The sequence below is a fragment of the Nansenia antarctica genome (assembly GCF_963989245.1).
Source record: "Nansenia antarctica genome assembly, chromosome: 6".
Taxonomy (NCBI): Eukaryota; Metazoa; Chordata; class Actinopteri; order Argentiniformes; family Microstomatidae; genus Nansenia; species Nansenia antarctica.
The window spans coordinates 42,238,606-42,258,435 of record NC_137676.1 but is presented as its reverse complement, the minus strand read 5'-3'; the positions used below and the strand labels follow the sequence as shown (position 1 = coordinate 42,258,435).

General features: G+C 42.7%; 2 protein-coding genes across 2 annotated transcripts; both read left to right on the top strand.

The window, feature by feature from the left end:
- Nucleotides 1-438: 438 nt before the first annotated feature.
- ddost (dolichyl-diphosphooligosaccharide--protein glycosyltransferase subunit (non-catalytic)) lies at nt 439-5,193 on the top strand (the record flags this gene model as incomplete). The annotated part of the gene is made up of 11 exons (XM_080533210.1): nt 439-664; nt 1,066-1,176; nt 1,331-1,417; nt 1,745-1,848; nt 2,116-2,210; nt 2,359-2,452; nt 2,823-2,971; nt 3,165-3,312; nt 3,539-3,659; nt 3,836-3,942; nt 4,545-5,193. The coding sequence occupies 11 exons, from the start codon at nt 439-441 to the stop codon at nt 4,692-4,694; spliced, it is 1,392 nt and encodes a 463-aa protein (XP_080389336.1). The 3' UTR covers nt 4,695-5,193.
- A 742-nt stretch (nt 5,194-5,935) lies between these two features.
- Nucleotides 5,936-19,782, top strand: plekhm2 (pleckstrin homology domain containing, family M (with RUN domain) member 2). Its single transcript, XM_080534499.1, has 22 exons — nt 5,936-6,363; nt 7,581-7,687; nt 7,778-7,887; nt 8,451-8,550; nt 8,650-8,737; nt 8,906-9,080; nt 9,446-9,505; nt 10,545-10,839; nt 11,174-11,918; nt 11,952-12,091; nt 12,211-12,280; nt 12,522-12,612; nt 12,737-12,801; nt 13,444-13,532; nt 13,701-13,833; nt 14,129-14,319; nt 14,849-14,914; nt 15,131-15,290; nt 16,009-16,188; nt 16,450-16,566; nt 16,715-16,858; nt 17,564-19,782. Exons 1-21 carry the CDS (start codon nt 6,301-6,303, stop codon nt 16,850-16,852), a joined length of 3,183 nt encoding a protein of 1,060 aa, XP_080390625.1. The 5' UTR covers nt 5,936-6,300; the 3' UTR covers nt 16,853-16,858; nt 17,564-19,782.
- Nucleotides 19,783-19,830: the final 48 nt, after the last annotated feature.

Sequence of the window (19,830 nt, the reverse complement as noted above, 5' to 3'; positions counted from 1 at the left end):
AAAAGGAATTGAACATTATTTTCAAAGTATTCAGGCCTCCTGACTGATATTAGTTAATGCAAGTAATTTCCAGTTTCTCAACAGAATATGAAATATTCATGTTAACACCTTGATCCTCTGTTCATTTAATCTATGGTGAATTAAAGATGGGCAAATAACTTGTAACCCACAGATCAATAAAGACAGACCAATTATAACTGAGCACCTGTTTCAATATTATTTTCAGCACTGGGTTTTCTTAATCTACACACTAACCTAATGGAATGATCATTCACTGCATTTAGACCAGAGATGTTCTAGAGAAGTATTTCATAGGGCGAATCAGTGACGCGTTCATGTCTGTGATTGGCTGAATCCAGCGTTCATGTCTGTGATTGGCTGAATCCAGCGACCTAAGGTTAGTCGCCTGCTAACGCTGACGTCGACTTGTGAAGGAAAATGGCGGCGTTGACAGCAGTCATGCAAACCAACCGGTGCATTTCCACGTTATCGTCCAAAAAACGGTCATTGAGCTTGGCCCAGACTCAATCTGGACACTATTTTCTATTCTTACTGACGATAGCGTCGATGTTGCATGTAACATGGGCTGACGGAAAGACGCTGGTACTACTAGACAACCTCAATATCCGAGACACCCATTCAATCTTCTTCCGCAGTCTTGCTGGTGAGTGAAAGCGAGCCACGTCTGTTTGAAGTAATACGTTCTAAGTCCTTTTTGACAAGTAACTAGGGTTTGTAAATATACACAATGTGATATACCGAGTCGTTCTAGAAAGAGTGTCAAGTCATTTCCTTATTAAACTAGATATAGAGGCCTACGCTAGCGTCATTGGGTCACTAGTTCACCTCCACTGCAACAAACAATATTGGTGCGTGAGTGATAATAGCAAAATAGAATGAGGCTATGCATGATGGCATAAGAAAGCTTAAAACGGCCTTTATGTATTATTTACCCTCAAGTAACATCTGGGGACATACCTCCTGAATTCAAGACATAAGGTATTGCTTGAAAAAAGCAGTAGGCCTATCTGTATTTCAGTCATGGATACATGTATCTCTTTGCAGATCGTGGCTTTGACCTTTCATTCAAGACGGCAGATGACCCTTCTCTGTCTCTCATCAAATATGGCCAGTTTCTATATGATCATCTCGTCATCTTCTCCCCATCAGTGGAAGGTAAGATACAATTCGACTTACTACAAAGTCCCCAAGCTAAATATATGAATTGCAGTTTCAAATTGTTTGTCATTTCTTATTTTGCCTCAGGGATACTTGAGTTCATTACAGCAGTTCTTGGTATTGCATTCTTCATGCCTCTTTCTGTCTTCAGACTTTGGAGGTAATATCAACGTTGAGACCATCACTTCCTTTATTGATGGTGGAGGCAATGTCCTTGTTGCTGCCAATTCTGATATTGGTAAGTGCATAACATATTGTATTTCCATTATCAAATTATCTTAAAGCATTGATTCACCATTATACTTGTTTTTAACCATAATGCTTCAATAACCAATCAAACAAATGTATTTGTGTAGTGCTTTTTACATAGACAAATACAATATCTCAGTGCTTTACAAAAAGAACTATAAGAATTATAAATACAATACAAACAATATGAACTAACACCAAACTATCGAACTATCAAAAAAAAAAAAAAAGTAAACAAAACAAAAACTCCCCAGAGGAGAGTAATGCAACAGATGTGATGTACTTTGTAATGCTCTTGTCCTATTCTCTGTTTTAGGTGACCCACTGAGAGAGCTGGGAAGTGAATGTGGGATTGAGTTTGATGAGGAGAAGACCGCTGTCATTGACCATCACAATTATGATGTGTCAGATGCCGGTGAGGTAAGTTGAAAAGGGAGAGTGGACAATCTCGGTGGTTTGGAATGGTGGGTGATTGGGTGCGGGAGGTCTAGAGGGTCTGGATAGAATGTTCTGGAATTTGAGGAGTTTTGTTGTGATTGCAAGAGATTTGTAGAAATGTCAACATGAAGCAAGAAAATGTTCAAGCCTAGCTGATATTTACGTAGTTACACATGTTGTGTCTTAAAGAGATAATTTGAGGCAAAATGTAAACTTTTCTCTTCTCTCTCCCTCCTCTCTTTATTCTAGCACACCCTGATTGTTGCCGATCCAGCGAATCTGCTGAAAGCTCCCACTATTGTCGGCAATCCCACTGAGAAACCCATCCTCTTCAAGGGTGTTGGGTGAGTAGCATCAAAGCTGGGATTCTGCTATTATTGGTATTATTAGTACATGCAAACAATGGTGCCCTTGTTGGGTTAGAGAGATGCCTTTGTACAGGGTTTACAGGATCACCATGGATACTGAACCTCACCCTTGTCTCTCTACCAGCATGGTAGCAGACCCAGAAAATCCCCTGGTCCTGGACATTCTGACAGGCTCCTCCACCGCTTACTCCTTCTTCCCTGACCGTCCCATCTCTCAGGTAAATACACAACACTTCATTAAACTCAAGAACTATATGGCATCAAACTCAAGAAAATATATTGCATGAGGAAACCAAGAGAGGGTGGTATATTGAGAGAGGTGGGATGGGCTGGGAGCAGCTGGGGGGGGGATTCAAAAAGAAATCTCAAGAACTATGTCAATTCAAATGAAAACAGGAGTAGTATCAAATATACCATAATGAACGTAAATTACCAAGAGTGTGTGTGTGTGTATATATTATATGTATGTATTATAAAAAGTACAGAGTAGATCAAATATATTTCTAATAACTGTTAAAATATGCATGTGTGCCTAGAATGCTGTCCTTTGTGTCAGACAGTCGTCACTCTCTTGCTCTCTCTCTGCAGTATCCCCATGCTGTTGGAAAGAACACCCTGCTGATTGCTGGCCTCCAGGCCAGGAACAATGCCCGAGTGGTCTTCAGTGGCTCACTGCAATTCTTCAGCGATGCCTTCTTCAACTCACCTGTGCAGAAGGCTACACCTGGATCCCCAGGGTAACCCCATCTTATACTTCTTATGACCTGTTATGATCATATTGTGTACCCTCTCTTTTTCTCCCGCTTTTCATTGTCCAACATTGCCATTTCACTATTGGCCTACATTTCAAGAAATGTATTTTGAGGAGTGTTGTTGCTTTAGTTGTTTTGGCTGGTTTCCTTATTCCCTGTGATGTGTCTGGGCTTGTAGGCATGCTCAGACCGGGAACATGGAGTTGGCTGAGGCACTGTCCCGTTGGGTGTTCAAGGAGGCTGGTGTTCTCAGGGTTGGGGCTGTTACCCATCACACTGTGGGTGAAAGCACTCCTCCTTCAGCATATACTATCACAGACCTTGTGGTGAGTCATTATGTACACAGTTTAACCCATGCCATTATTTAGCTGTTTCTTTAGTGATGAGTAAAACATTTTCAACATAAACATGCAAAATATAACATCAAGCCTAGTCACTTGACTTGAATGTGGCGTCATGGTTTTTTTAAGCCATGAGGATGTTTTCCTCACCTGCATGAACTGTGGTTTTGTGCTGTTTCTAATGTCCCGTTGTCGCTCTCCTCCCACACAGGAGTACAGCGTTGTCATTGAGATGCTCACTGAGGGTCGCTGGGTTCCCTTCGATGGGGATGACATTCAGCTGGAGTTTGTCAGGATTGACCCCTTCGTCAGGACCTACTTGAAGAAAAATGGTATGACCATTTCACACCATTTATTTTTCAAACTCCTTAGGGTCCTGAGGTATTTCCAACCACATGATCTGACCGGGAGAAACTCCAGGCCCTACACATTATTTTTTACTTGTGTGGTGAAAAAAAAAAAATATTGCAGTTTTGTGTCCTAAAATGTGATGCTCTTTTTCTAACAGGACAGAAATACAGCGTCCAGTTCACGCTGCCTGACGTGTATGGAGTGTTCCAGTTTAAGGTGGACTACAACAGGCTAGGCTTCACACATCTGTACTCCTCCACTCAGGTGAGTTGAGTCAATCGCAGAGATGACTAGATCTAGACATGCCAGCAATTCTCAAGTCGCGCAAATGACCCAAAGTGTTTTTCTTTTCTCTTTTTCAAGTGTTGAAGAGCTGACTCAATATAACAAACAACAATTTTAGGATCACATAATACTTATCATTTGTTAACGGGATTCACTGTATCGTCTGCCGTCGGCTACTGGCTTAGTGATACATGGCTTGTAAACAACGTATGTTTTAGGACGTGTTCAAAAGCAAGGACTGTAATCATCTAATTATGTGTTTTTGATGTTCTATCAGCATGTTGTGATCATTCTTTCTTAGCTGCTGCCTAGCTTGTTTAAGGTGTACCAACATTCAAATGAGCATATCATCTTCAACTATTTTCAGATTTCAATATATGACACATCATTTGAAATCTTACAATCTGCACTTGCACTGATAATCTGTAAAAACAGAAAAATGACCGTGCCTGACTTTTTCACCACACCCTGTCACATTATGATAAAAACAACTGTCATTTCAGCCCATCACTGTTAGAAGTTAACACACAGTACATTTTGGATCTGTACAAGGCTGAATTTCACATTTTATGTCCTCGTAGGTGTCAGTGCGTCCTCTGCAGCACACCCAGTATGAGCGATTCATCCCCTCAGCGTTCCCCTACTACGCCAGTGTCTTCTCCATGATGGCAGGACTCTTCGTCTTCAGCATAGTCTTCCTTCACATGAAAGAAAAAGAAAAGTCAGACTAAGGAGCGAAAAAAGATTTGGGGCAGAGATATGAGATTGTTTGGGTTGGGGGTTAGAAGTTGAAGTTCTCAGATGCTGAATCGTTCGTCATTGTTTAAGGAGACTGAGAATTGAAATTGTTGCTTCTATTGGCTGTTGGGGTTTGCAGGCTGAAACGATAACTCGCTCAGCATTAACACACCTTGTCTGAGATTTTTTTTTGTACTTTTAAAGAAATGACATTCATGTTGTGTAAAATAATCACTCAAACGAAAGGATCTGTTCTGAGTTCAGTCAGGACTCATGGAGATACAGTGATCTCAATATCAGGTGGAGCACTTGTTTTGAAACATCCCATGTTAGATTTTTTTCCGCCCACTTTGAGGAAAAGGTCTTTATGTGGTACATGCACTGAATGTTTTGTTTATAAATTCAAATTTGTGTCTATTGGTGAGACCGTAACATGTTTTCAACAAAAATGTTACATAAATCCTTAAAAACCTCAATAAATTGTTGACATTCCACTCTGAAAAATGTTCTCTTTCTTGTCTAGCAACATTAGAAGTGTGAGCCTTTGAGTTTCTGTGAGCCTTTGAGTACTGTGCAGAGTAATTGATTACTCTGCACAGTACCATGCATACTGACACATTTATTTTTTTAAATGTAAAAAAAGAATTTAAAAAAGGAATTGTGCAAATGTGCATTATTATGTGTTAGGCCTACATAGCAAAGCTACTGTAGTATATGTCTCTCATATTTTCCTATTTTGGAACCGATTTCCCCTCAACATTATGAACTATGATCAGCATCAATTATATCATTATTTTGCAGTAAGAGTGAAGAGTGAGTGAATCATCTTTTAAATGAATAATACACAACATCTCTGATTCTATCAAAGACATGATGGTGGTGATAATAGACACGAGCTCATTTGACAGGCCGGTCAGTGACGTATCAGTCAGAGCGTTTGAACGCTGTCGGCTGACTGTTACAGAAAGTTGTGCTTTTGTGTCTGAAGTTGTGTTTAGTGACGAACAATTGCCTAACAAAAGTAAGTAGTGTATAGCTAGCTATGTAACGAAAAGGCATTTTGATTAAATAAGTTAGCTAGCTACGTAAAAGACAGTTAGCTAAATGAGCTAGAAAGAAAGTAAAGGGGAAACTATCGTTAGGCTAGCTATGTTTGGCTGCTAGCTATCTATCTCTTGAGGAGTTGGACCATGGCGCGTTTTTCTCAATTGTAAAACTGCGGCTAACTTGAGACCGAGTTCACCCGAAAGGGACAGCGATGTTACTAAACCAGTGAGTGGCACGTTAGGATAATATCATGGCCAGAGGGTGACTGACTCACTTAATGTTAGCTAGTTGTGTGACTTAGCCTAAGCGGCCGTATAGTTGGTCCCATGCAAAGGACAGCGGCGTCGCTCAGACCAAGAACACCATCACTGTCTGCAGTTAATCTAGTGATTTGACTTTTACGAGGTACATTACGGTTATCAAATGTAAATATTTGCTAGCTATGTTGTTGGAAATGCACGGCTAGCTAGCGACGTTAGCTAAGTAGATTGAGGGGAACTAGAGACAGACGAGAGATCAGCTGACAGCTGGAGGCAGCCCAGGAGACCAGTGATGATGGATCAACTCAAAGTCAAGGACCGAATACTGGAAAATCTGTCTTTGTCTGTCAAGAAGGTAAGCGTGATTACCACCACCCCCCAAATATATATCTATATCTAGGCCTATATATAAACATTTGTTGTTGAGTAAAAAAAACTACTTAAAGTTTGTGTAGGATAGGGAACCTGAACGATAGTGGACTGTGTTAGCCAACCGACTAGCTCAACTAGCTAAGTGGGCCTGGCTCGCTCCAAATCATGTGGTTGTATATAGTACATGGATCATTAAACCGTGACAATGATCTGAACCATCTGAAGGTTGTAAAATGTCTCCGATTTATGCTTGATGATGCTTCGGATGTCAAGTGGTTGGTTTGTTGCATTCTGCCAGTGCTATCTGAGCTAACTCGCTATATCTTCCTGTTGAAAACACTACAGGGCTGGTTTACACTGCTGTGTGGCTGCGGCATATCGACGCTGTCATGTCAACATAGGGTGTTTGTGTTAGGAAACATAGGGTGTTGTGTTAGGAAACATAGGGTGTTGTGTTAGGAAACATAGGGTGTTTGTGTTAGGAAACAGGGTGTTGTGTTAGGACATTCTCTGTCATGTCAACATAGGGTGTTTGTGTTGGGACATTCTGGGTCACTGTCAACGCAACGGTTCAGGTAGCAGTGCAGTTTTATCACGCAAAAATAACAGTGACTGAAGTTGCCTCAACTCATTTTTACCATCACATTTCAATGTGCTTGTGATACATAGCTTTTTATTTTTATTTTTTATTAAACAATAACATTCAGCAGATCCACAAATTAAACTTTCTGTCTATCCATGTTGTTTGCACTCTTTGCATAAACCTGTTCATAATAACCTGTCCACCCAATGTGTTTGCACTGTGCCAGGGCTTTATAAACCTTGCCTCATGTGATATTCTAATTATCTAATACATTCCTGCTTATATTTGGAATGGTCCTGTTTCCAGGGTAAGGTCACATGATTCATCAGGTGATTGTCTGCTGCTCAACTGTTCTTCTTTAAGTGTCTGATTTTGGTTAATGTCTTTATTTTAGTCCTAATAAAACCATTGAGTGGATTGGACAGTCCATATAGGACTGACATGAAATGACAAATTATACACCATACACTTAATACAAAACCAGTACTGTATTGTAGACAAACTTTTCACAACCATGCACATGGTTGTCCCATAACATGGGAAGATATAATCATATTTCCAGTTTGGCTGTAAGCCATTTCTTATCAGTTCCACCTCTTTTTGTGCACTGCTTGCAGTTGCAGAGTTACTTTGCTGCCTGTGAGGACGAAACTCCAGCTATCCGGAATCACGATCGGGTCCTACAGCGCCTGTGTGAACACCTCGACCATGCACTGCTCTATGGGTAAGACTGAGAGTCACAGTTGACACATATTTTGTGCATGTCATACTATTGAATTCAAACTACGGTATATAACTCTGTTGTGCATTGCAGGCTGCAGGATATATCTTCAGGTTACTGGGTCCTCGTCCTCCACTTCACTCGCAGGGAAGCAGTACGACAAATAGACGAGCTCCAACACATAGCCACCAACCTTGGGCGAAGTGAGAGCAGAACTTTTACCAGCACACTCACACCCATCTGCATTTATTTACCCTCTGCACACCCTCTGTATTGTGGGTGCTTGTAAGCAAAACTGTTTCACACCACAATCACATGTATCCACACATAGCAGCATACAATGTACATTAGGCCTATATATAGCAGTGTACAATGTACTTCCCCAGTCACTGTGATGCTGTAGCCTTGTCAATGAAATCATTGGCCAGTGGTTTAGTCTTTTGTTAATACAGTTCCAATGTTTACTTTATTGAATGTCACAGGCAAGAATGTACAGAGAATTACAGCAATTACATTGAGGCTTGTAGACAGATTTGGAGGGGACAGTCATTGCATGTACTTTTTCTCTTTGTTTTAGGATAACTGTTTTACAGTACTGTCTTTATCCTTTAAAAGAGACTTGCTTGACCTAGTTGCAAGTTCAGGCAGTACATAACACGTAGTTCTAGTAAGTAGATGAATCATACTGCCACCCATCCAAGGGAAAGTCTCAAATGTGTTGAACAGGAGGAATGTAAATGGATTAGTTGTGCTTGTTACTTTGCAGGTCGTGCATGGTTATACCTAGCACTGAGTGAGAGCTCCTTAGAAAGCTACCTCCGTCTCTTTCAAGAGAACCAAGGATTGCTGCAGAAGTATTATTTCAAGTGAGTGCCCTTGCAGAGTGCCATACAGTGTCTTTTTGACACATGTGTTGCTAACTTCCTTACATTAAATTAATTTGTTGGGGTTTTATTCTCTCCCAGAAATGCATTGGTTTGCAGCCACGACCACCTCGCACTCTTTCTCACACTGGTGTCGGGACTGGAATTCATTCGGTTTGACTTGGAGCTGGTTAGTATATGCAATTCCTTGAGAGACCACAAGGGTTCACAATTGATACACTTCATTTCCAGAGGGATGTTAAGTTTAGTTTTAACAACAAGTAGTTTTAGCAACAGTTCCATGTTAATGTTCTGACATCAAAACTCAATCCACCCCATTTGTTTCTGTGTTGGTTAGGATGTGCCATATTTGGACGTGGCCCCCTACATGCCCGAGTACTATAAACCCCAGAACCTGTTGGACTTTGAGGAGAGGCTGCCCAGCTCAGACAGCCTGTCCCTCCACTCCTTCACCTCCCTCACCTCCACCAACCTGGAGTGGGACGACAGTGCCATAGCCCCATCTAGCGAAGGTAAGGAGCTCCACCTTTCCATCTCTCTCACTCTTTCTATCTCTCTCTCTCACTTTATCCCCCCCCCCACTCCCTCTTTCAGTCTCTCTTCTCTTACACGTTGCTACTAATTCATCGATTGGGTATTGGTCCAGATGTCGACACTTGTGACAGACTGAAATGATTGGCCAGTGCTCACTGCTCTTTCACTGACTCTCTCACAGTCCCCAATTTAGTTTTTTGTCTACATTTTCATCACATACCGTATGTCTGTTTATCATGTATATCCTACTTCTCATGTCATGTTTTCAGTTTGTGCCATCCTCTCTCCTTCTCTTGTGTCTCAACCCTCCCTTCTAATGTTGAGTCTTCCCTCCTTTTTTTAGATTATGATTTCGGTGACATCTTCCCCGTGTTGCAGTCAATGCCAAGTGCAGACTGGGAAGGTGGGACATGGTTACCCCTCCCCTCTTTCCCTCCCTCCCTCCCCCCTTCCTCCCTTCACTCCATCACGCATGTCACAGTCTGTGCTGAATGCATGCTGGTCCAATGTGTAGCCAGGGGTTTTATTGGACGTTTTGAAAACTGATACTGTAAGAAAAGCATCTAGCTAAAGAAGTAGAGAAATGCTAAAGAAAACATTCAAAGGGATTCTAATGGGTGTTCTTTTGTTTATTGGGAACAAGATAAGCCGTGCTGTGTGTCGATGCTTCTACCTCATAATAGCTTTAATTTGTATGACTAAACCCTAGGGTTTTAATTGCTTTGTTGCCTAGATGTGCAAATGTGATTTTTGGTTCACATAAATGTTGGTAAAACTACCGCTACTTACATTTTACATAAAACTATTTAATTCTCAGGTGAGTCATTTTATTTGTGGGCAGACTCATCCTTTATGCACTGGTGAATTGAGTTCATGGAGTCAGTCATGTTTTGATTAACCGTGTAAAGTGTTACTTCATGGAGCCATGATGCGAATGCTCACACAATATTCACAATATTCCAGTCTGGAATAATACTAAAGAGAACTGCAATGCTTGTTGCCGCTGGTACTCACCCTGTCTGGTGTCTGTCTGGCAGATCTTGGGAATATTCTCTATTATTTCCTCTGTGGAGAGATTGTAATGCATTGGCGCTGGCCTAGGTTGAAACCAGACTCCATAGCATTAGTCAACTGTAGCATATACTCGATTCTCATTCATCTTCAATAGATTGATAACAGTAATTTGACCTGTTCTTAATTGGCTTCAACAGCTGCTATAAAGCACTGATAATGAAAAATACAAAATCAATAACCCAAACTATATGTAAACTGTAAGTCCTATTGTAAGCTATCGTATGAAGGTTCAATCAAGGCCTGTGTCACTCTCTAGACAAGCTTGTATCTGTCCGCCTGTCTGTGCTGTGCCGTCCTGTGCATTCTGTGGGAAGTGTGTGTGTGTGTGTGTGTGTGCCATCTTGTTGACTCTGTGTGTCCCATCACAGAAGGTGACCTCACAGACCCAGCCAGCTGTCCACGCTCAAGCGCCTCGGACCCTCAGACGGTCATCAGCGACTCTGTGGTTCTTCGAGCCACCGCCTCTGTCGTCACGGTCAGGGGGGCACCTCCTCCTCAGTCCCCACCGCCGCGCAGCCCCACGTTCAGACACAACCCCTTCAATGAGGACTCCGACACCAACACCTCGGCCGATGTCACCCCAGTCCACACGGCTAGCTGCCATGACACCACCACCACCGGTGATGACACTGAGAGCACCAGCACTGAGCTCGAGGTTATCAGGTAGGTAGAGCAAAGGCTCATGTTAACTCATAGCTTTTAGCCTCTTTAGCTGAACCTAAATGGGAACTCTTGCTGGCTGCTAACAGTTAACCATCACTCTTGCTTTAGCACACAGAGCATGAGTCTTTTGAATAAGCAAACAAAACATTATTGACACTTAGCTTAAGCTCACAGACATGGAGGTTTTCAGACATTTAGATAATAATGTTAGCTAACCGCTTATTCACTAGCATTGGGCAAATAGCTACCAAGTTAGCAACGCCCACTCTAATGCACACTGGCAGTGTGTAGGCATTAGAGGTGGATTATGATCTGATGTCTCTCTTTCCACCAGGATGGCCAGACGAAGGAAGCCCGCCAAGAAGCGCCGCGGGAAGTGCTCCACCGACTCTGCAAATGGCGTCTACAACATGGCTGAGCAGGTGGACACAGACAACAGCTCGCACTTGGTGTGTGTGAGTGATGCAGCAGAAGGAGACACCTGGTGCCCCTCTGTCGATCAAAAGCAGGACTCGGGGGTCAAAACGGTGAGACGGGTGAGGAAGGACGGGGTTGGGGAAGAAGGTCAGGAGGAGGAAGATGAGACAGAGGCCCACCTGCGGCTCCCGGAGATGACAGATACCTCTATGGAAAGCGTGGGCCAGCCCTTGCGTGACGTTATGGACGAGCTCAACGGGGCTCTGGACGGGCGGGAGGCGTGGGGGCGACCGGGGGAGCAGGACGAGGGGTCGGAAGGGGACAAAAGCCACCAGGGTATCCCCCAGCACCAGGGGCAGCAGCCCTTTCGAGAGGATTCAGGGGGAGAGTTGTGTGACCTGGGAAGGACCCCTTTGCGACCGCTGGCCCCAAGCCCTGACTTCCTGCAGGCCCCCTTGGCCCCTGCCGACTTCTACCGCTTTACCCCCCACAGTCCGGACTCTGCTTCCGCTCGTCGTGGCCACCATGACGCTCCAGGGCATGGCCAACCACCGGCTTTTCTTGGTGGCCATGAAGATGTGGGAGAGGGAGAGGCAACGTCAGGACAGGACACCACCTTAAAGGAGGAGCAGAAGGAAAAGCCGGGGGGGGAGGAGGCGGAGGCGGAGGCGGAGGAGGAGGAGGTGCAGGAGGAGGAAGAGGAGGAGAAGAAGAAGAAGAGGGAGGAGTCAGCAGTGGTGGTTGAGAATGGGTCCACCGGAGGAGAAACAGAAGAAGAGCTGCAGGTGGAAGATGGGCTTGGTTCAACAGAGAACCCACATCCTGCAGAGTTTAAGTGAGTAGGAGTTGTTCAGGAAGTCAAGTGAAGAATGGATTGTGCGTCTTTTAGACGTGCTCTATTGGGGAATCTTTTAACCAATGGCTTGTGGTGTTGTTTCTGTGTTGGTGTTTCAGAGTGGACAACAATCACCTGCTCTTGCTCATGATCCATGTCTTCAGAGAGAATGAGGAGCAGCTCTTCAAGGTAAGGACCCCCGTTCAGTGGGCCAGAATATGGGCGGTATGAGGCCAATAATTGGGTCCTCTGTGGATACAGGACACTCCAAAACTGAAGTGTCTGATGCTTTTTTTTTCTTTCTTTTTTTTCTTTTTTTTTTTGTCTAATGATGAGAGTAGTCCATGTCTGTTCAAAATGCCACAATCTTAAATTAATAGAAAAAATAAGCACCAAAACAGGCAGACCTGAGTCTTGTGTCTGTTCCCAGATGATGAGAATGAGTACGGGCCACATGGAAGGAGACTTGCAGCCGCTCTACCTGCTGCTGACTGACTGTTACATTTACCTGCTGAGGAAAGGTGGGTTAAAGAAAGAAAGAAGGGTTTTATATGTGTACCTGCAGTACAGCTACTCTAACTGTATAAACATTTGTAGTCTGCGTTTGACTTGACCGGTCATGGACTCCTTTCCTGGCTTTTTCAGGGGCAGCAGAGAAGCCCTACACAGTGGAGGAGGCCATCTCTTACAATGAGCTGGACTACATTTCTGTGAGTTATCTGTACTTATTAGGAGATGTGTGATCTATCGACCAGTGGATATTGTCTGTCAAAGATATCATGCAACGTCACCAGGCAATGTTATTTGCAAGTGTATTCAATACTTGTTTTTCTTCCTCTTCCAAGGCAAGGGGTCAGGGTTTGTTTGGGTCATCTTCACAATCCTGCTTTAGGGGTCAAGGAAGTCAAGGATCATTGATTTTCCAAGTCTATAGCATATGGGGGTTTACATAGTTCGCATGGTGTAGTTCACAAAGTGTTTTTGTGTATCGCATGGTCCAAAATATTAACATCAATCCACACAGTTACTTCAATCCAATTGTAGATGGTGGACATAATGTGCAGCATAAGCAGTTTACCAAAAATAGAAGCCCTGCTGCTTATTTCACCGACTCCAGTAATGCATTAGAATGGACTGTCCAAATTATGCTGATGAGGCCATCCAGGCTACATATCCCTTTAAGTGGTGCGTGAGAGCAGCCCTGTACTGCATGTAATATCTAAATGAATCATTTAGCCCATCTTGCACATTGCGGGAACAACAAGACCACCATCCAAAGAAGCTGCTAGCAGCTGATGTCCAGTTATTTTGTATGGGAACTCAGTGGTGCTGTGATGTGGTCTGTATCCCAGGTGGGCTTGGACCAGCAGACCGTCACACTGGTATGCACCAACAGACGACGCCAGTTCCTCCTGGACACGGCAGACTCCTCATTGACTGTGTGAGTACCACTGCTTCTGTCTCCCTCCTGCACCAATCACTGTCCTCTTTCACTCTCAGCCTGTTTGACTGTGTGAGTTCAACCACCTCTCCTCTCCTTCTCATTATCTTAACACCACCTTCCTCTCTGTCCCTCAGCAAGTTTGACCTCTCTCTCTCTCTTTCTCAGTTGGTTTCTGGCAGCACTCAACTCGGCCATGATAAAGGGATGTCGAGAGCCGCCCTACCCCTCCATCCTGACCGACGCCACCATGGAGAAACTGGCCCTCACCAAATTTGTGTCCCAGGAGTCTTACTGTGAAGTACGGCAAGGACTTACCTGATAGTTTATTTATGCTCTCAACCAAAGATGTACTCCCTTTACATAGATTATGCACATAGTACTACACTGAACCATAATACACACTTGTGCTGTATGCTCAACTTCATACTGTAGTAGTAATGTGTGTGTGTGTGTGTGTGTGTGTGTGTGTGTGTGTGTGTGTGTGTGTGTGTGTGTGTGTGTGTGTGTGTGTGTGTGTGTGTGTGTGTGTGTGTGTGTGTGTGTGTGTGTGTGTGTGTGTGTGTGTGTGTGTGTGTGTGTGTGTGTGTGTGTAGGTCTCAGAGGTGTGTATCGGCCTGTATTCGCTGATCCACTGGGAGGACCCCATGGATGTGACCCTGTCGCCTCAGCCAGGCATGCTAGGCTCTGGGGACTCCTCCAACACAAAAGAGGGTGCTCTACTCTACCGAGCAAGTACCACCTACCTGGGCAAGGAGCTGTGGAAGACCTGCTACCTTGTGCTCAGGTACAGGCTCTTCACCCTTCTCCTGCACTTACCACCTACCCAGATGGATTTAAATTGACTGATCTATGTTTAGAACAATTTAGACTTTTAAATTCATGTAGGATTCAATAAAATAAATCGATAAAAACACCAAAACAGAACTGAACCTGAAACGTTCATTTGTGTTTTTCTCCTTCCTTCTTTCGACTTTATTTTTTACCTTAACACCAAAGTACCTGCAGTACCTACCTAACTACCTAATACTGTTATTTTGGTACAGCGGAAATGTTGTCTCTGAGATTCTTCCAGGGCTCTCCCCAAAGAATGTGAGAGTGGCGCTGTGTCACCATGTAACCATTCAAGGCAAATTAAACTATATATTTAGTAATGATAGAGTAACTGTCTTTGATTGCCAATGGCGTTGTTAAAAACGAATTCAGCGTTTTAGTCGGGTAACACAATCCAGCTCCACACTGTTAAGAAAATCCTGGGGAGAACCCTGTCTTCAGTCTAGTTGTTTATTATATTTGGTCCTCTTGTACTTTTGCAGCAATGGGATTCTGTACCAGTATGCAGAGAGGACGGATGTTACTCCACTACTGTCAATCACTATGGGGTAAGGCATGCTGTTTTAGTGCTAACCATGTACATTTGTGTGTGTCTGTCTGTGTGTGGGAGAATACTCAATGAGGAGGATTTTATGGGTTCATGGATTGGTGACAGGGCAGTTGTTGGTGGTAGTTGTGTGACTCAACATGATTCCCAAAGTCTATATAATCAAATCAGTGAGTATCCACCCTTCCCTTCACATTTGTCTTAATCTCTCCACCAGGGGCGAGCACTGCGGAGGTTGCCGGCGCACCAACAGTGTGGAGCGCCCCCACGCCTTCCATGTGGTCCTGACAGAGCGGCCTGCCCTGGAGCTAAGTGCTGACAACGAGCAGGACATGGCTGACTGGATGCTGCTACTCTGCCAGTCTGTCTCCAAAGGGGTGAGTAGGAGGGAGGGGAGGGCACACACACACTGTCCACATATAGTACACCTGCACACACACACACACACACACACACACACCCTCAACCACTCAGTGCATGCCAGACGCCTCATCCAGAAACCATCTTTCACCCCTTCCCCTAAATGGCTAGAACCATTTCCTATTAGTTGTTTTTGGATCAGAGCTTGACATCTTGGAAAGAATGACCACGTAACATCCACATTCTACTTCACACACAGATGTTACTCATTCAAACACATGAAAACTTGACCTCATTTTCAGGGGAGAGAGAGAGAGCAAGGCTGACCATGCATAGCTGTTTTCATTAGTAGCAGAACACACTTCTAGGGCCGCTTTCACAGAAGGCTTAAACCTAGTTCTGGACTAAATCACACTTTCAATGTAAAATCTCCATGATGCTTTTTAGTCTAGGATTAGGCTTAAGCCTTGTCTGGGAAACTGCCCCCTAGACTTGTAAACTCTCTAACTATTTAGCTAAGATCTTTGCAAGCTTTGGATTTGTTTTTTTCCACTTGGGTGAGTTTACTATAAACCATATCTCTCAATTGGGGATTCAATTCAAATAAAAAAAAAAATCATAAGTAAAGAAAATTAAGAACAATATTCCTTGCATCTATAGCGTATTATAAATGGACCGGTAGCCTCTTTTTCCAAATGTATGTTTTGTTAATAAACTCTCCCTCTCTGAGTGCAGGTGATTCCCCTGGGAGTGGCGCCCACCCCCTGTATCCCATGTTGCCTGGTGGTGACAGACAAGAAGCTGCTGACGTGTCATCAAGACTGCCAGACCAGCTTCTTCCGCTCGCTGGGCAGTGCCGAGCTCTCTGACGTCACCTCCGTCAGTCTGGAGGCAGATAGAGAGTACTGTGTCATTGTGAGTGTCTGCGTTTGAATTTAATCACTTCTTCCAGCACACGCACAATTGAGGTTTTCCTAATTCCCCCGCACTCCCTTTGTCTTTCTCTCTCCGCTTCTCATCCCCTCATTCAATTTGATGTCATTTCAATAACGCAGTATTAGTATGACAGATATATAACATTTAAAATGTATAATGTTTCGGATTTAAAAGAAACCCGACTCTGTTTCTCTTTCTCATTGTCTTGCTCCACTCTTATCTCCCCCTCTCTGTGTTTAGGAGTTCGCTGTGGACAGAGCTCAGTTCCTGCCCCCCTGGGTGCTGTACTTCAGTGGCTGCAAGGAGAGAGACCGCCTGCTGGAGGTGCTAGAGACTGCCTGGAGGGACATTTTCCAGGTAAAGGAGAAAGGGAGGGAGAAAAGGCTCCAGAAGTTACTGTATGAGACGCGAGTAAAAGACTCTTACCTCTGCCTCTCCCTTAAAATCCCCTCTCTCTTTTTCCTCTATCATGTCCCCACCCACTTGCCTCTCTCCCCTGGTCCAGGTCAGTCTGCCTCGTAGGAGTGTCTCGGAGCCCTCAGTGCAGAAGCGCTGCAGCGAGGCCCTGGCACTGATGAGGAGCGCCTGGCAGAGGAGCGACAGCCTGGCACGGGGACGCTCTCAGAGAGAGCCCTGGTGCTGATGGACCGTAAGACCTCCCAGAGAGCAGAAAGACATGTTAAAGTTTCCATTGCACTCCTGCTCTCTACACAAAAGCATTCAGTCAATTCGGGATCTGGATTGATACTATTACAGTATAAGGGTTTTTTTCCCGATTCAAGAATAGAATTTGTGACCTGAATTGACTTGGAATTGATGAATAGCCATATAAACGGAGAGGGAGAGGTACTATTGTGTGTACAGTATGATGGGATGTTGTCATGGGATCTTGTGAGGCTAACCTCAGTTTGAAACTCAGTTCACACTCTTGGCCTTGCACAAATATATATGTTATGCTTGATTTTCTCTTGTCATTGAGACAGGTGTTTGAAGAGGAAAAACACTCCTTACTCTATTAGAATGTTAGCTAACATGGAAGATATTTGACTGCACTACATTTATAGTGCATATGTACAGTGCTGTACAGTATTGATGCATTATCAATCCATATTCAAATGTGCATCTACGATTTCTCAATTAATCCATACTCACTTTGATATGTATAGGTTTGTCTGTTGACATACCTTCAAATGTACATGATAGGATATTTGGCTCAAGAATCGATGGTCACTGATGTGGCCTACCATGATGGTCAACGTCTATGGAGAGTTAGACTATTGTACTGTTACAGCAGGATGCTAATCTTTGTCCGCCATCTTTGTTTACCATTATGTTTCCTTTTAAATGTTGTCAGGTTGATACTGTAGATAAAACAGAATGTCATGGGACAGGCCAACCTAGTATGGATGGACACAGAACAAAAAGACGAGAGAAGAGAACTTGCTGTTGAATGCAATATTGCACATCGCTTTTGGGTTTTCAGCCTTTTTAATTTGTGTTTGAGGGTACTGGTAAATTGATTGGGGTAGTGCGCAAGCAAATTACATGTTCAGTGCTGCTTGTTGATCATTTAAAAATATAGCTAACAAATAGATTAGTTAATTTGTAACAAGTTGTTTCAAGCGGAGAAGTTTTTTCTTCAGTCATCTGACACAGACCTCATTATTTGTATGTTAGCTACTATACTTCCCACGCAGTTAGTCCAGTGTATTTGCAGTTTAGATGTGGTCATTGTGTGAGATTCATCAATGTTAGTGTGTTCTACTAGATGGGGATACCTATACATGGCTGTGTTTTTGTTACACACTGCTGTGCTGTGAGTCATATTGCTGTAAATGGACAGATGATATGGCATCACTCTACTAAATGGACAAACCCCTATGAACCCTTATGACACAACAGCTCTATATGCACATTTATTCTCTATGGTATAGTTTACTCCAAATAATAATTGTCATGAGTTTCCTTACGTTTTATTAATATTTGATATAAACATATTTTGTTTTGATAGTATCAACAGACATGAATTCAGAAAAGATCTTCAACACCTCACAAACACACCAATCCAACAATCTCACTAGCATGCCTCTGAATTGTATGTGTACGTAATATTTTGAAAAGTCACTTTATTGGCCTGTAATCCATTATTAAATGGTGATGTTTTGATGATGTTACTACATGAGGATTATAGCCCAAGTGACTTTAAAAATCCACCACAGTATACTAGAGTAATTGGATTGGTGTGTTTGTACTGTGTTTAAGACATTTTCTGAATTAATAGGGTCCATAATGGTGAAAATATACAAATAATATATACAAGTAAGGGAGCAAAAAATCCTCAAAATGTCTTGGTAAAAGAACCACAGCCAAAGTACTTGGGAAATTGTGTAAATTTGTATTTTGAGTAAACTCCCATTACTACAAATTCCCATTCATGTGATTTATTTTCTCCTTCCATCCTCTCAATAGGTTTTGTTGCTACTGATGTTGCTACTGCATTATTAGATGCACAACGTTCTCATAATCAAAGTGTTTTGTCACAAATTGCACTGTGAGCAATATTGCAAAACCTTTATCTTCGTATTGGCTTGAGTAATATTTTCCCCAATGTCAGTGCTATCATGGACTTGCGCAATCAACAGGAGAAGGTTTTTAGAAGCTTTCAGCTTTGCCTGTTACTCCTAATATTCATATGGCCTTTTTCGTAACCTTTTTTTAATTAGACATAATTGCCTATACGTTTTACCAAATAAAGCACTACTCTTGAATGTGGCCTTTTAATGCTGCTGGCATATATTGGAACATGTTTAACAATCAGTGAAATTATATTGTGAACGAGGCTCCTCAGAGACATCTAAAAATACAAGTGTTTAGCAAGTGTGTTTGTTTTGGTTGAAGACCTATTGTGTGTGCGTGTGTTTGTGTTTGTGTGTGTCTGCGTCTGTGTGTCTATCTAATAGCATTATATGTAACCACTAAACATGTTCACTGCTTTGACCATTTAAGTGCCAAATGGTCTGGCCTCTGTCCTGATGTTTCTGAAGGTTTAGGAAGCCATAATCCAATCAATTGTACATCTCAGGTTAGAAATGGTACTATTAATTTCAGTGTTATAAAGTCCTTGCAGGAAAGACCTAAACATGTCTCCCATATAGTATGCATTTTTTGTTGGTACATCTCCCTTGTCTAGGCAGTGGAATTATTTTGAGCACACTGGAAATTGAGTAAGACAATGTTGTATAGAAACTTGCAATTGCGATATATCTGTATGAGTATTTCAAAAGTTAGTCAACATTTGATTTGGGACAAAGATAGATCGAAGTGTATATCATGGGAAGTGTTTTAGGAATTAATATGTCCTTATAAACAGTCATATGAATGTTGGGCATTGCTGGCCAATGGTGGATCACATCTATAGATTGACTTGTGAAAGAGCCGTCTTAACTTCTTTTTTTACATATATTTGTTAGTATTGTGTTTTTTGGGGATGGGGGTTGTATAAAGATATGGGATTCATGTATTGTATTCTAAGTTCTAACACTTGATCACACTAAAACATGCATGTACTGACTGTCTTTTATATTGTACATATGTTAACAAATGTACAAAATTTACTTTTGT

What these genes read in the sequence shown, in the direction of transcription:
- plekhm2 (XM_080534499.1), top strand. Translation starts at nt 6,301, where the DNA reads ATGATGGATCAACTCAAAGTCAAGGACCGAATACTGGAAAATCTGTCT. An exon ending in CTGCAGAAGTATTATTTCAA is followed by an intron (nt 8,551 to 8,649) that starts GTGAGTGCCCTT and finishes ATTCTCTCCCAG; the next exon opens with AAATGCATTGGTTTGCAGCC. An exon ending in ATGAGGAGCAGCTCTTCAAG is followed by an intron (nt 12,281 to 12,521) that starts GTAAGGACCCCC and finishes GTCTGTTCCCAG; the next exon opens with ATGATGAGAATGAGTACGGG.